At 40.8% G+C, this 12,546-nt stretch overlaps 1 protein-coding gene across 2 annotated transcripts in view; it reads left to right on the top strand.

Moving 5' to 3' along the window:
* NREP (neuronal regeneration related protein) overlaps nucleotides 1-10,312 on the top strand; it is a 29,190-nt gene extending 18,878 nt beyond the window's left edge. For both annotated transcript variants that reach the window (XR_004349363.1, XM_032628368.1), the window contains exons 4-5: nucleotides 4,206-4,283; nucleotides 8,566-10,312. Coding sequence is in view for 1 of the 2 variants with exons in the window: in XM_032628368.1 (XP_032484259.1) it covers nucleotides 4,206-4,283; nucleotides 8,566-8,691 (204 nt within the window). In the remaining variant the exon portion in view is untranslated. The remainder of the gene's footprint in view (nucleotides 1-4,205; nucleotides 4,284-8,565) is intronic.
* The last annotated feature ends 2,234 nt before the right edge of the window (nucleotides 10,313-12,546 follow it).

Genomic DNA, 12,546 nt, shown 5'->3' with positions numbered 1-12,546 from the left:
AGTATTCGAGAGGGTTTGAGGATTTTACTTGAGCAAAAACAAACCGTTGTTTATTTTATATATGGAAGACAGTTTTAAGAGAACACACTTCTCTTGTGAAGACTGAGACAAACTTTGGTTTACTTGTTTAATAAAACAACAGTTGTGAGGGATTCCCATGTGCTTACATTTCTGAGGTGCTCACACCACCACCACCAAGAGAGAACTTGGTGAAGTTTAAGAGAGGAGAAGTTAGTTTAACCGGTCTTCATGAAAAACACAAACTTGAATCCAGAAACCTGAATGCAAGGGATACAATTTAAACCATGTGTCCACTTTCGGAGCATCAGTTGACTAATACCAAGAAGAATGAACAGCTTTGGGGTCCAGCAAGAACAGATGCTCTCCGGAAAGATAGATCAACTTACCCTCTTTTCTGACCCACATATTATCAGCACTCAGAAGCCTCTATCACAGGATCATTGTCAGCTTCTGATATTCTGAACTAGGTAAGAAGCAGCCTGTGGGGTTGCATCTGTGTCGTTACTATTGTGGCCACTGAGAGCTGTAGCGAGATCTGGCCGTGGAGGCGCCTCCCCCCACAGAGTTCATTACATCCTTACCCCTCAGCCTTCTGTCTTCCTTGGCTTGCATCTGGCAGCCATCACATACCCTCCGAGATCCCTCACTGCCACCCATACTTCCTCTCTTGACAGCACTAGTGGATGTCTTGCTAAATGTTGGTTTTGTTTGTTTTTTTAAATCTGTTGATGGATATTCCAACCACTATTACAGTTGACATAACCTATGCATTTTTAAAAATTGCACTTAAAACACACTGTGTTAGTTTCCTAGGGCTGTCAAAACAGAGTACCCCAGACTAGGTGGCTTAAACAACAGAAATTTGTTTTCTCACAATTCTGGAGTCTCAAGATCTGAGGTCAAGGTGTCAGCAGGGTTGGTTTCTTCTGAGGCCTCTCACCTTGACTTGTAGATGGCTGTCTTCTCCCTGTGTCTTCACATGGTCTTCCCTCTGTGTAGATGTGTCCTGATTTCCTCCTTTTATAGGTACACCAGTCATAATGGATTAGGGCCCACCCATATGACCACATTTTAACTTAATTACCTCCTTATTACCCTATCTCCAAATACAGTTACATTCTGAAGTATTGGGGGTTAAGACTTCAACGTATGGATTTGGGGGGAAACACAGTTCAGCCCATAGCACATGCTTTAAAATGATCTTTTAGAGGATCTATCGCCCCTGCTGTTTGCCTCCCCTGCCCCTTGATTTGAGTTCCTAGGAGTCAGGAACTGTATTTCTCTTCTTGTGATATCCAGAGTCTATCTGTGTGCAGCACGCTGTGGGTATTTCACAAACTCATGGTGAATACCCACATGGACAAAGGTATTCTAAGTTATTTGAGAGTAAGAATAATGATTGTCATTGATTTTTTTCCTCTTAAGTCCTTCATGTTAAGAGTCTTCAAAACACCACAGGTATAGGAATGAACAAAGCTGTAATGTAGGTAGCATATATTTCTAATAATCTACCACCTTTTCCCCAAACCAAAAAATAAAAGTTTAACTACTCCCCTTTAGATTCTGTGTCCAGGGGTATACTGAGTTCTTAGAGACCAGCCAGACAGGTGTTAAGAATGTAATTGAGATTCTTATATGTCCCTGCCATTTTTGGCTTAAAATTCTGACTCAGAAGGAGACAAGATGAATTTACCACAAGGCCAAAGTGACATTTATTTTTCCTAACATATACACTGATTACTTTATGATTCACACACTAAGAAAATGCCTAATTAGAAATGCCCTTGGTCAATCTGTAGCTGAATTAATATGTTTCAAAAGAACAAATTTGAAGTAGGGAAGGAAGTTTCCTTAGTCATGGATTTGCCGGCAGATACTCATTGGCATACAGTCGCTGGCTGTTTTTCTTTAAAAAAAGGAAAGTTCTTGGAAAAAAACTTGTAATAAGTATTGTAACAGTAAGTATAATAATTTCTGAGGGGTAAGCTATTTTTCCCTACAGATCAGACTTGGGTGGCTTCAGTATTCATGTTTTAGACCTAGAAGTTAAATGCTAATGTAGTGTCATTTTGTTAAAGTAGAATATCATAAAAAAGCATAAGAAAACAGATACAACATTTACTTGATTTTGCTTTTCATTGCATCCATGTGCCTACTATGTTTCTACGTGTATTTCTATCAATGTTTTTGGTTTACAGTAGAATATTATTTCTTGCTGATACGTGTCATGTTTTTAATTATACTTAAAGCATGCCTTGAAAAGCAGTAATGTAGAGATGTCATCGTCTTTTATCTATTTATTTGAGTGAATTTACAGTAGGTCCCAATTTGAGATCTCCTATAATTTCCCAAAGTGGGATTCTGTGTGCTGTGACTTTCTTTCAAGCCTTAAACAAAGCTTGTGTATCTAAGATTGCAATTTTGTTCTTTTCACCCATTCCTGGTTCAGGGGAATGTCAGTGGTGGCTGTTTGTCCCAGACAAGGCAGATGGTGGTGTTCTCCTAGAAGGAGCTGAGCAGAGCAGGGAAAGCTGAGCAAGAGGCAGGAGTTTGGGGTTGGGGGAACCGCATGGCCCAGAAAGCAGACCCAGTCCAAAGTCAGAAAACAGGCCCAGTTCTTGCAGCATGAGCTCTCAAATATTTAAGACCTAAATGTGTGTGGTGGCTGTGGACTGGTGTAATTTTGAAAGAGAGGTGGTAGGCAATTTGCATTCTGGGATAATTCGAGGGCATCAGGATGGCGGAAAGAACCCAGCTTCAGAACCTGGGAGCCTGGCTTGAGTTTGAGTCCTATCCTACACTGTGTGACTTTGGGCAAGTCATGTGACCTTTCTGAGTTTCAGTTTCCTCTTCTGTGTAATGATAAGACCTATTTGCAACCTATCTTCAGGATAAATTAGGTAATGCATGTAAGATTGCTTCGTACAGTGGGATGTGCCATAAACGTCCCTGGGATTGAGCAAAGATAGTTTCTGTTAGACTCTCCCACAAAATAGGCACAGCCATCACATTTTGTGCCTCAGACCCCCTGACCAAAGTGACTGATGGGGACATTGAAAACATTGCAGTCAGCCTGATGATTAGGCTACCACATCTAGTGCTTTCAAAAATAAACAAAAAAAGACATACAAGTCTGTTAACCAATTAATGAGGTGTAATTCTTAATATTATTTATTAAATGTGAAGCTCATTTACAGCATCTAGAGAATCAGATCTGGAGGGAATCTTACCTAATTTTCTCCCCTCCCTTCAAGCAGGGCTGTATCAAATGTAAATTAGCCCTGACAGATGGTTGTTGGATTCGGTTTCTAAATTTCTTAAAGAAGATTTCACAGTTTTCCTCTCTAAATTCTTTTAGTAATTTAACAATTCTTATGCCAAGTTCTTCCTTACAGCTGACCTAAATCTGTAGTTGTAATTTAAGTCCTTATCCCCTCTCCTGCCTTTACCAGAGATGGAGAACAGCTAGTCAGCAACCTTCTTAGGATGGTCATAACCCTTTTTAATATTAAAAGAAGAGTTGCTCAGTGGGACTCACTCTCTCCACCTCGTCCCACCCCTGCCCCACCCCCATATGCAACAGCTAGCGTTCTCTGAATCATTCATGGCGATGCCACCAGTCCCCTGCCCTGCCCCTCTGAGACACTTGGCTACTTTCAGGCAGCTGGGCAGAGTATGTTGTCAGCGGATGTGTGGATCTGGGGAAGATACAGGCTGCTTCTTCCTTTCCTCCATATGTTTTGTGCATAATTGAGCCTTCTAATAAATGAATCAGAATTTAACAGTGTTTGGTGGGTACACGACACATTTATCTCATAAACATGGAGTTTTGCAAGGATGCTTATCACAGGTTGCTTTGAAAATTAGGCCTCCCCAGTGCCTTAGTTTGCTCAGGCAGTAAGCCATGAAGCTACCACTTTGCATGCTAAAAGATAGCACTGATTGATATCTCTGCTCTGCTGGACTTGGTCTTGGAAGACATTGAGCTAAAACTCTCCTGAGTGCAGTGTACATTCAGAAGCACACTGACAGTCTGAAGAACTGACAGGCTTCCCCAGCACTCTAAGTTGCAATTGGCAAATAAGTGACCATTGAGGAAAATTGAGCTCATTAAGCTGTTCCCAAGTGGTTTCAGAGTGGATCCAGTTTTTAATCTGAATGTGTGTACTTTTATGTCTCTCTAGGTTTATTACCCAGAGCTTTCTGTCTGGGTCAGTCAAGAACCATTTCCAAACAAGGAAATGGAGGGAAGGCTTCCTAAGGTAAGATTTCTAGCTGACATTTTGTTAAGATTTTTTTGGTTTTTGGTTTTTGGTTTTTTTCCATTTAGAAACAATTTCAAAACCCAATTATTTCTAATTTTAATACTCATTATTGTCTACTATAATAATCCATTAACCTGATACTATTATGACCTTGGAAATAACATATACTACAAAAAGAAAAAGAATATCCTAAAGTCCTGTGACTCTTACAGTTCATAGTATCTTTCTTTCTTGACAAGTCCAAAGTCCAAAGCAAATTTTCATTTAAGAATCATGGAACCAATTTGTCAAATGTACCTTTTACAGGTTTTTAATTTGTTCGTTCCATTCCTGGGTGGATAAACTCAAATATGAAGATATCTAACTAAAAGATATCTTAAGAGTATAAGATGGTGATAGTTTTGTCTGGTAATAATACCTGACTATCTGATAAGATTACCCATGAAACAAAACAGAAAGAATATAAAAAAGATGTTATATTTTTTCTTCTAATTTTTAGCCTAAAAATATTTTCTATAAACATGCTTTCATCGTTCAGACATCTTAAGGCATGACAATTCTCTGCCTTAAGAAAATTTGTAAAATTTACATTTTAGATTTTAGCAACATTTCAGAACAGCAACAACAACAACAAAAAACATTTACCAGTTTTTACTGTAGATACCTTTGGACTTTCCTGTTAGGGTAAATATCAATTTGACCTTAAGCAAGGAGGACTGTACTTTTTACCACTGACCTATTGATTTTGCAATTAAAAAAAAAAAAATAGAGTCCATTGAAAATAAAATTTCCATTTAAAAATTTCTTAAGTGTAATTGACCAATGGAGAGGACTCCCCAGCTACTACTGTCATTTCAACTTTGGGAAACTATCTTACTTACCCTTAATGGTTTCAGCAATTTCTTATCTTTTATTAACAGGCAGACATTAGTTAAAGAGATTATGTCTACTGGCAGTTTGCACTGGAAGAAAACAATTCTAAATCACTTTTAATCTTCCAGAGAATTTCTGAAGGTCAAGGTCGAAATCATTGGCAGCAAAGTAGGTGAACCAAATGATTTGGGCCCTGCCTGACCTAGAGTTGTTCTGATCTTGTAGAGTTGGGGTGGAGCTGTGCTAAAATACTGGAGCTTTACTTAAAACACACCCACACCCCACCTCCTCAGCAGGACCACACCACCGGGGGTGCTGTATAGTCTAGACATTCTTTACTGGGCCACCTCAAGGCATAATTCCCCTGAGTAGCTGAGGGGAAGATGTGATTATGGAAGAGCAGGGGGAGAGTATAGTCTTTTCATTAGTTCCTGCCCCATTGAGGCATCCAGAGGTCCTCTCTTTGATACTGGTGGCATCAACCAGAGGGGCAAGACTGGGCAAGTTCCTCAGTGAGGTCAACAGTGCCTCCCTTTCCTCTTGGAAGGCCAGTCTGTGTCCTAGGCCTTCCCTGCATTGAGGTATGCTCCAGGGGGCTGGCATAGTGGATCCTGGAATTCAGGTCTTCTGTTATTTTGAGTTCTTTCCTCTCTAAATATATGAATAGTATTTCAAGCATAATATATTTGTCCTTTTCCTAGCTGTTGCCTTCTGGAAAAGCACGTCTTTGCATAATCATATGGAAAACAATCTTGGCTTACTTGGCCCAAAGCATATTATTGAGTAACTGGGGGATTCATGTACTAACAGTCATCAGCAGAGAGGGCCATCCTACCTGAAGTATATCAGCGAAGGGACGTCTAGGAGCACACCCCCTCCTCCAGCCTTCTGGATTACTCAAGTTCCTCAGTCCTGTAGGGACCATTATATGGTGGATGATAGAGGAAGAAGATATGACACTGTGTGTATGAATTCTTACAGGGCCTTACTTGTGGGGAGTAAGACATCTTTGTGTCTCCTCTTCAAAATACCTCCTCCCCTTGCTGCAGAAGCTTGAAATTCCTTTAATGGGGGCAGAAATATCTTTTTTTGTTGTTAATGAAGGACAGGAGGTAGGGACTGAAATCTAGTAAATTCCAGCCTCCAAAGAGAGTATACACAGAACTTTATCTCCCCAGGAGCTCCCCAGGGTGCCTCATAGCAGAACTCCCTGCATGGTTTACCACCACTGCCTTGTTATCCTCCAGTTATTTAGGTGTCTCCCATACAGCAAGTTAATTAAGGGCAGGCTGGAGGGACTGCTTTTGTCTCCGTTGACTTAAAATCCAATAGAGTGCTCAATCCATATAGTAGGCACACAAAACATGAATAATGAAGGGAAGACATGCGTGAACATTTTGGGTCCTTGAAAGAGAAAAAAATAGTAAACATGATAAATTCAAATCTGAAATAATCTCCTTCACATTTTTTTTCCTGAAAGGACTTCTTTCCCAATTACCCATTACCCAGATCCCACCCAGCTCTTTATTTCATTTTGTTGTATATTTTTTGTGGAGATAAGAGATTAGTAAAACTGAGACTTATATAAGGACCAACTGATGTTCTATATATTCACTTCACAGTAAGTCTGAAGGAGGCAGTGTTAAGGCCAGCCATGCAAAGAGTATAGCTGTTGAGTGAAATGTGTTATGAACTTTTGATTTCCCTTTCTAGGCCTATGACAGTTAACAGCCATTGAATTCTTCATTTGTCCAAAACTTAAGCTTGTCATATCCTGAACCATGATGCTAACTGGTTGATAGGGGAGGAGAAACAGACATTAAAGACATCAGGATTACAGTGGATTTCTTTTTTTAAGTAGTGGGATTGCATGCCAACATTTCAGGATTGAAATTATTTTCACAAGTGAAGGGAACTGCCCAATACAATGCTTTTGGATATTTATCTAGATCCTTAAGTGTGTGCAAATGATGAATTATATTTTAATTTAATTTTCTGGTTTGGTCCTGTTGGTATTTAATAATACCAAAACAACCTCTAAATCACAAACTGAGACTGGAGCATTAAAGTACGTACTGACTGGATTTCATATACATTCTAAAAATGTCACATGCTCTCAAAGTCTGAGATTTTTAAAGCATATTTAGGTATAACAGATGTTTAATATGGGAACCCTATACAGTAAATAAGACTTCTTAAAGTTGAATTATCTGTTACATTTAGTTCACTCTGGCGGCTGCTGAAAACATTTATTTGGTTTCAAGTTGGCTTGGAAGGCCCTGACTTCCGAATTTAAAAAATTCGAATAAAGTAATTTGCAGATCACAAAGCAAGTTTATCACTTTAACCCAAGTACTTATATCCAGTCAAATTGGCTTATTATAACGATCCTGTTAGAACATGCGACCTGAACAAAAAGGAAAAGAAAACAAAAAACAGATCTTTTAAAACCATAGTGGATAATTTTTTTTAAGACAACTCCAGTAATTAAGTGTTAGGCTAAAAGAGACTCTTGTCAAATGTTCACTGTATTCATTTCTGAATGAGGCATAAAGTCTAGTTGTGATAAGACCTTTATTTTGCATCATCGTTTGGGCAAATGGGCTTCATTGTCCTGTCCTCTTGCTGTTTGGTTGTGATAGGGAGCTTCTCCCTGTGGGTACTCAAAGGATCATCAGTCACAGTGCGTTTGGATTCTCCTAGTCAGAAACACGAAACCCTCACTCATCAGGATCGTGAGGAGAGACTAGAAAAGACCCAGGCAGTCCAATCTAGCTGAATCTCACTCTCTTCTGGCCTTGGTTTCCCACTAGTCTCCTCTTTTCTGCAGCCGCCACCTTCCCACCCCCAGCCCACATGATTTCCCTCCCAAACATTCCCCTGCCTTTGGTACCCACTTCTGGTTCTTACTGTAAGGCCCATAGGGACTGTCCCAGTTGCTTCTAGAATAAACTGTACATAAATTGCAGTTGTGGCATGATTTAAATATTTTTATTATGTATTAGAAAACAAATATCCCCACCACAGCCGCTGAACTCTTTTTAAAAAAAGTGTTAGCACTCCTAGGAACACCTCTCACCCAGTCTTTTGTCGGGGGTCCTATCGGATCCTGGAAACTGTCTTCAGGAACCTGACTCTGGGGAATGCTGTCTCCTACATGGCTGGGCCCAGCCATTAGGGACGCACTTGATGGCACTGCAGCCACGGCAGCTAGTGTTTAATTACTTCATGCCCCGACAGACCTAATATTTACATTCAGGTGAACTGTGCTTAATATGTAAACTCTGCAAAACACCAGGAGTTCAGGGGTAAAAGGCAGGAGAGAGAAGCAAAAGTTTTCAAATGGTTTTAGGAGCGTGACTCAGTGTGTCTCTTTTCTGTGTGTGTCTGTCTGTGTGCTCTTCAGGGAAGACTTCCTGTCCCAAAGGAAGTGAGCCGCAAGAAGGATGGCCAGACCGAGGCTGCCTCCCTGCATCCACTTGGCAGCAGTGAGCTCCACTCCCCGGGAATCAGTTACCTCCTCTCTTTTTAATCACCTCCATTTGTATTACACATGGTGTATGGGTATTGATGAGGTCATGGTATCATATATGGGATTTTTTTCTGTGTAAATCATCAAGTATAAGAAGAAACTATGGGACTCTGAGCCTTGCTTTAGAGAATTTACAGTGGACAAATAGGTATCATCAAACCAGTTTTTAATCATTCTGACTCAAGTGAAAACGCTCAGAATTTCACACTGTGAATCCACGTTTACAGCCCTTACAGGTGGGCCTTCAGGCCTGGTTTGCTACGACGATGTCTTCCACAACTCAAACCCCCTCTGCTCTCACACAACCGGTCCACTTCTGCCTTTTCACTCACACAGCTCCCGACTGCTTCTTGCAGAGGCTGAGAGTCCCCATTTTTTTTTTTTTCATTTAGATGTAACAAGCCTAGTAGTTTATGTTCATCAATTGTCTGTATATCTCTATATTTTATCCATGTACTCTTTCGATGTATAGAAGTAGTTTGAAACTCATTGTTTCCTTGTGGTAAGTGACCGAGATGCTGCCACAGGACCTGAGACACTGATGAATGGTGCTATTTTGGACTTTCAACATGCTCCTTGGCAAGGTAGCTCTGATGGAGTTATTTTTTATTTTCATGTTCTAAGAAGGTGTTGGTACTCTGTTTCCCCGAATGTTGTTCTCTAGACTGGATTGACTTGTTCTCCTTGTGTCTTCAGTGTGGCTTTCTTCTTCAGCGTTGTAGGTTGAGTGAGTGCCACCACAGAGCGGTAGAGACCCATGTCTCATGGGCTGGCACTCCTGGACACGCAGTCACTGTAGCGGGAGCAATCACAAAACTGTAATTTCCTTACCAAATCTCTTCCTTTCCATAGCCTCGCCTGCCTCACTTAGAGAACGAAAAGCAATAATTTGACAGGCATTTTTAGGTGTCTCTTTTGGTTCTTTTCATTTGAAAGAATATTTGGGGAAGAAAGGGCAAACTTTTTTTTTTAACAAATGCCCTCTGAAAAAAATCTAAAAAACTGACATCTCAGTAGGAACATGAAAATTAGACCTTTCCCAAAAATTAGGTTGGAAAAAAATGTTTTTACAAAATTTTTTTTTTTTTTTAAAGGCAGAGCATTCTCTTTCGGCAGTTCTGATAAGCAAGGTGTAGATTTTACATTTTTGTCCTTGCTCCCAATGAAATGGATAAACAAAAATACAATCAGACAATACCATCCACTCATGGAATGTTGTTGTGTTAGCCAGTCTGAAAGCCCACCTTAATTTTTATATAACTGTCTTTTAGCTCTTCCTTTGACAGGGCAGGCTTTGTTCTGAACTGTCCCGCTTCTGACTGTTACACATCAACCGACGCATGCACTGCACTTCTTCGTTCTCTTCTCGCTCCCCCATTGGCCTGAGTTTCCTGTGCATTTACCCCCCACCCTCCTTTGTTAGAATAGGTATATCCGCTGTGTAAATAGAGCAAGAAAACAGTATTTTGCATCTGTGGCATTTCCGTAGAGTTGCAGTTGTGTACTGCTGAATATGCAGGCTTTTGTAGCAATGTGATCTTTACTGATGCACTCACAACAAGTACCCAATGTATTTTAGCTATTTTAGTAGTATTCAATAAATATGCAAGCTGTATGGTAACTGGCTTGGCTCGTCATTGGAAAGGCCTACTTTTGAATGCTTTCACTTGTTCATGTTAATTCATGTGCTCTCAGAGCCCCAAAAGTAGACCCAAGGACAAATATCAAAAGAGATAGAATCAGCTCTGCCTTTCATGCATTTTCCCTTCTGAGGGTTTTATGAGATTAGGGGCTAGGCAGTGGCTCATTAGGATGGTATTTGCAGAGCTGCCTCTGGGTACAAAGGAGAATTAAACCGAGACCCTTTTATTTCTATATTTTTTCTCTTTCAGGGCACTCCCACACACCTCAAAACATTCTTTTTTACCCCTTGCCATAAAGACCTACTCTGTGGTATTCTTTACCCATCTCAAAAGATACCTGACCTTGCTGCTTCATGGAATATTTATACACACACACAAAAGTGTACAAATGTATAAGACAAAAGGCTTTATCCACTTGTAAGTGGATAAAAATTTGAGATAGGATTTTAAATTATGAATTCATATATAGCCAGCTACCTGGAATCTAGCAAATGATAAGCTAACATCACAGCTGGGAGGAGTTACATCTTGTCTTCTTGCCCTGGTTAAACTGGAACAGGAAAGGTGATGAGGCCAGGCCAGGAGGACGGTAGGCTGGGTTGCTTTATGCCACATAGCGAATTACAGCCATACTTGACATCTTGGAACAACAAAATTTGCTTGTCTCACAGATTCCATTGGTCAGGAATTCAGGAGCAGTTGAGCTGGTGTTTATGGCACAGGATCTGTCCTGGGTTTGCAGTCAAGAGGTGAGCAGGCTGCAGTCATCTGAAGGCTTAAACAGGGCTGGAGAATCTGCTCCCAGTATGGCTTGCTCACATGGCTCTTGGCAGGAGAACTCAGTTCCCCCATGCATGGGCTTCTCCACAGGGCCACTTAAGTGTCCTTATGACCTCTGGCTTCCCCCGCAGTGAGTAATTCAAGAGAGAGCTGGGAGCAAGCCATAATGCCTGTGACCTATTCTCAGAATCACTATCATCCATCATATTCTATTCATTAGAAACAAGTCACTAAGTATAGCTCACATTCACAGGGAGGGAATTAAGCTCTACCTCCTGAAGGGAGGAGTATCAAAGAATTTGTGGACACATTGGAAAACCAGCACACTATCTGAAGTTAAAGCCTCAGGGTAATTGTAGGCCAGGGGCTGGAAGTGAGAACGGATGAGAGCAGACCTATAGCTATTTCTTTGATTGAAGAAGGTTTTACAGTCCTTGAAGCTCCAGAGACTGAAGGCAAATGAGGAGAGCATCCAGGAACTATAATACTATTTACTAATACAAGTGCTATCAGACCTGAAAGGAATATATAGAAAATGTTAATGGAAGCTGTAAAAACAGGGAAGCTGAAATAAATGATGTTTAAAAGTCCATCCAACTAAATGGCTTGGGTTTGATGATGACAACCCCCTCTGTCCCCATGAAGCTTGAAATACTAGATAATTGACCATGCACTTCACTCTGAACTTGCAGGACCCACGTGTGAATCAGCTACGACTTGTTCAGGGTTAATAAACTGCTGAAGCGGATCTGGAGCTAAGAAACTGGAGCAGTAGCTGGAGTCAGAGCGGGAGACCCAAACTTTAGTTAAAGACTGCTTTGTTCTCTCTCTAGAGGTAAAAATATCACCCAGTTGCCTTTGGGCGGACAGAGATTGGTAACTAACAACCACGGACTAGATATGACCTGTAGACTTGTTCTGTTTGGCCTGCAATGTGTTTTATAAAAATGTTGATTTAATTGCCAACATTTACAAATTGGAAGATTTCACATGAAAATTCAGGTTTTTGGCTTCCCTTGAAAAATGGAAGCTGAGTAGCAGCCTCCATCTCTGGTGAGGCCTGGCTCCTCCATTATCCAGTCTCACACCGCTAATCTCAGACCCCATCTGCTTTGTTCATTTACATCACCTGCCTCCCTCTGTTGGCCTGTGAGTTTGCAACATGAAACTTCTAGTTTCAGAAGATGGTGATGTGCTTATTTGCACCAACAAAGAGCCAGGGGATCTTCTAATTTTTGTTTGATAGCTGGAGCACATGCATGTCTGTGAACACCAGACTGGAAACAGAGGCTCCTCATTACTGGTCCCCAAACAGGGGCTGCTGCAGTTCCCTCTGCACCTCTGGGCCCTCTTTTCAACTTTTCAGTTACTCTCCTCCAGTCACTGAGATCCCCAGGCTATAACATCTTGGACTGGGTTAGGTTAGGCTACA

Source organism: Phocoena sinus, chromosome 3 (assembly GCF_008692025.1).
Source record: "Phocoena sinus isolate mPhoSin1 chromosome 3, mPhoSin1.pri, whole genome shotgun sequence".
Taxonomy (NCBI): Eukaryota; Metazoa; Chordata; class Mammalia; order Artiodactyla; family Phocoenidae; genus Phocoena; species Phocoena sinus.
Note: the sequence above shows the minus strand (reverse complement) of the source record. Positions and strands in the feature narration are given on the sequence as shown.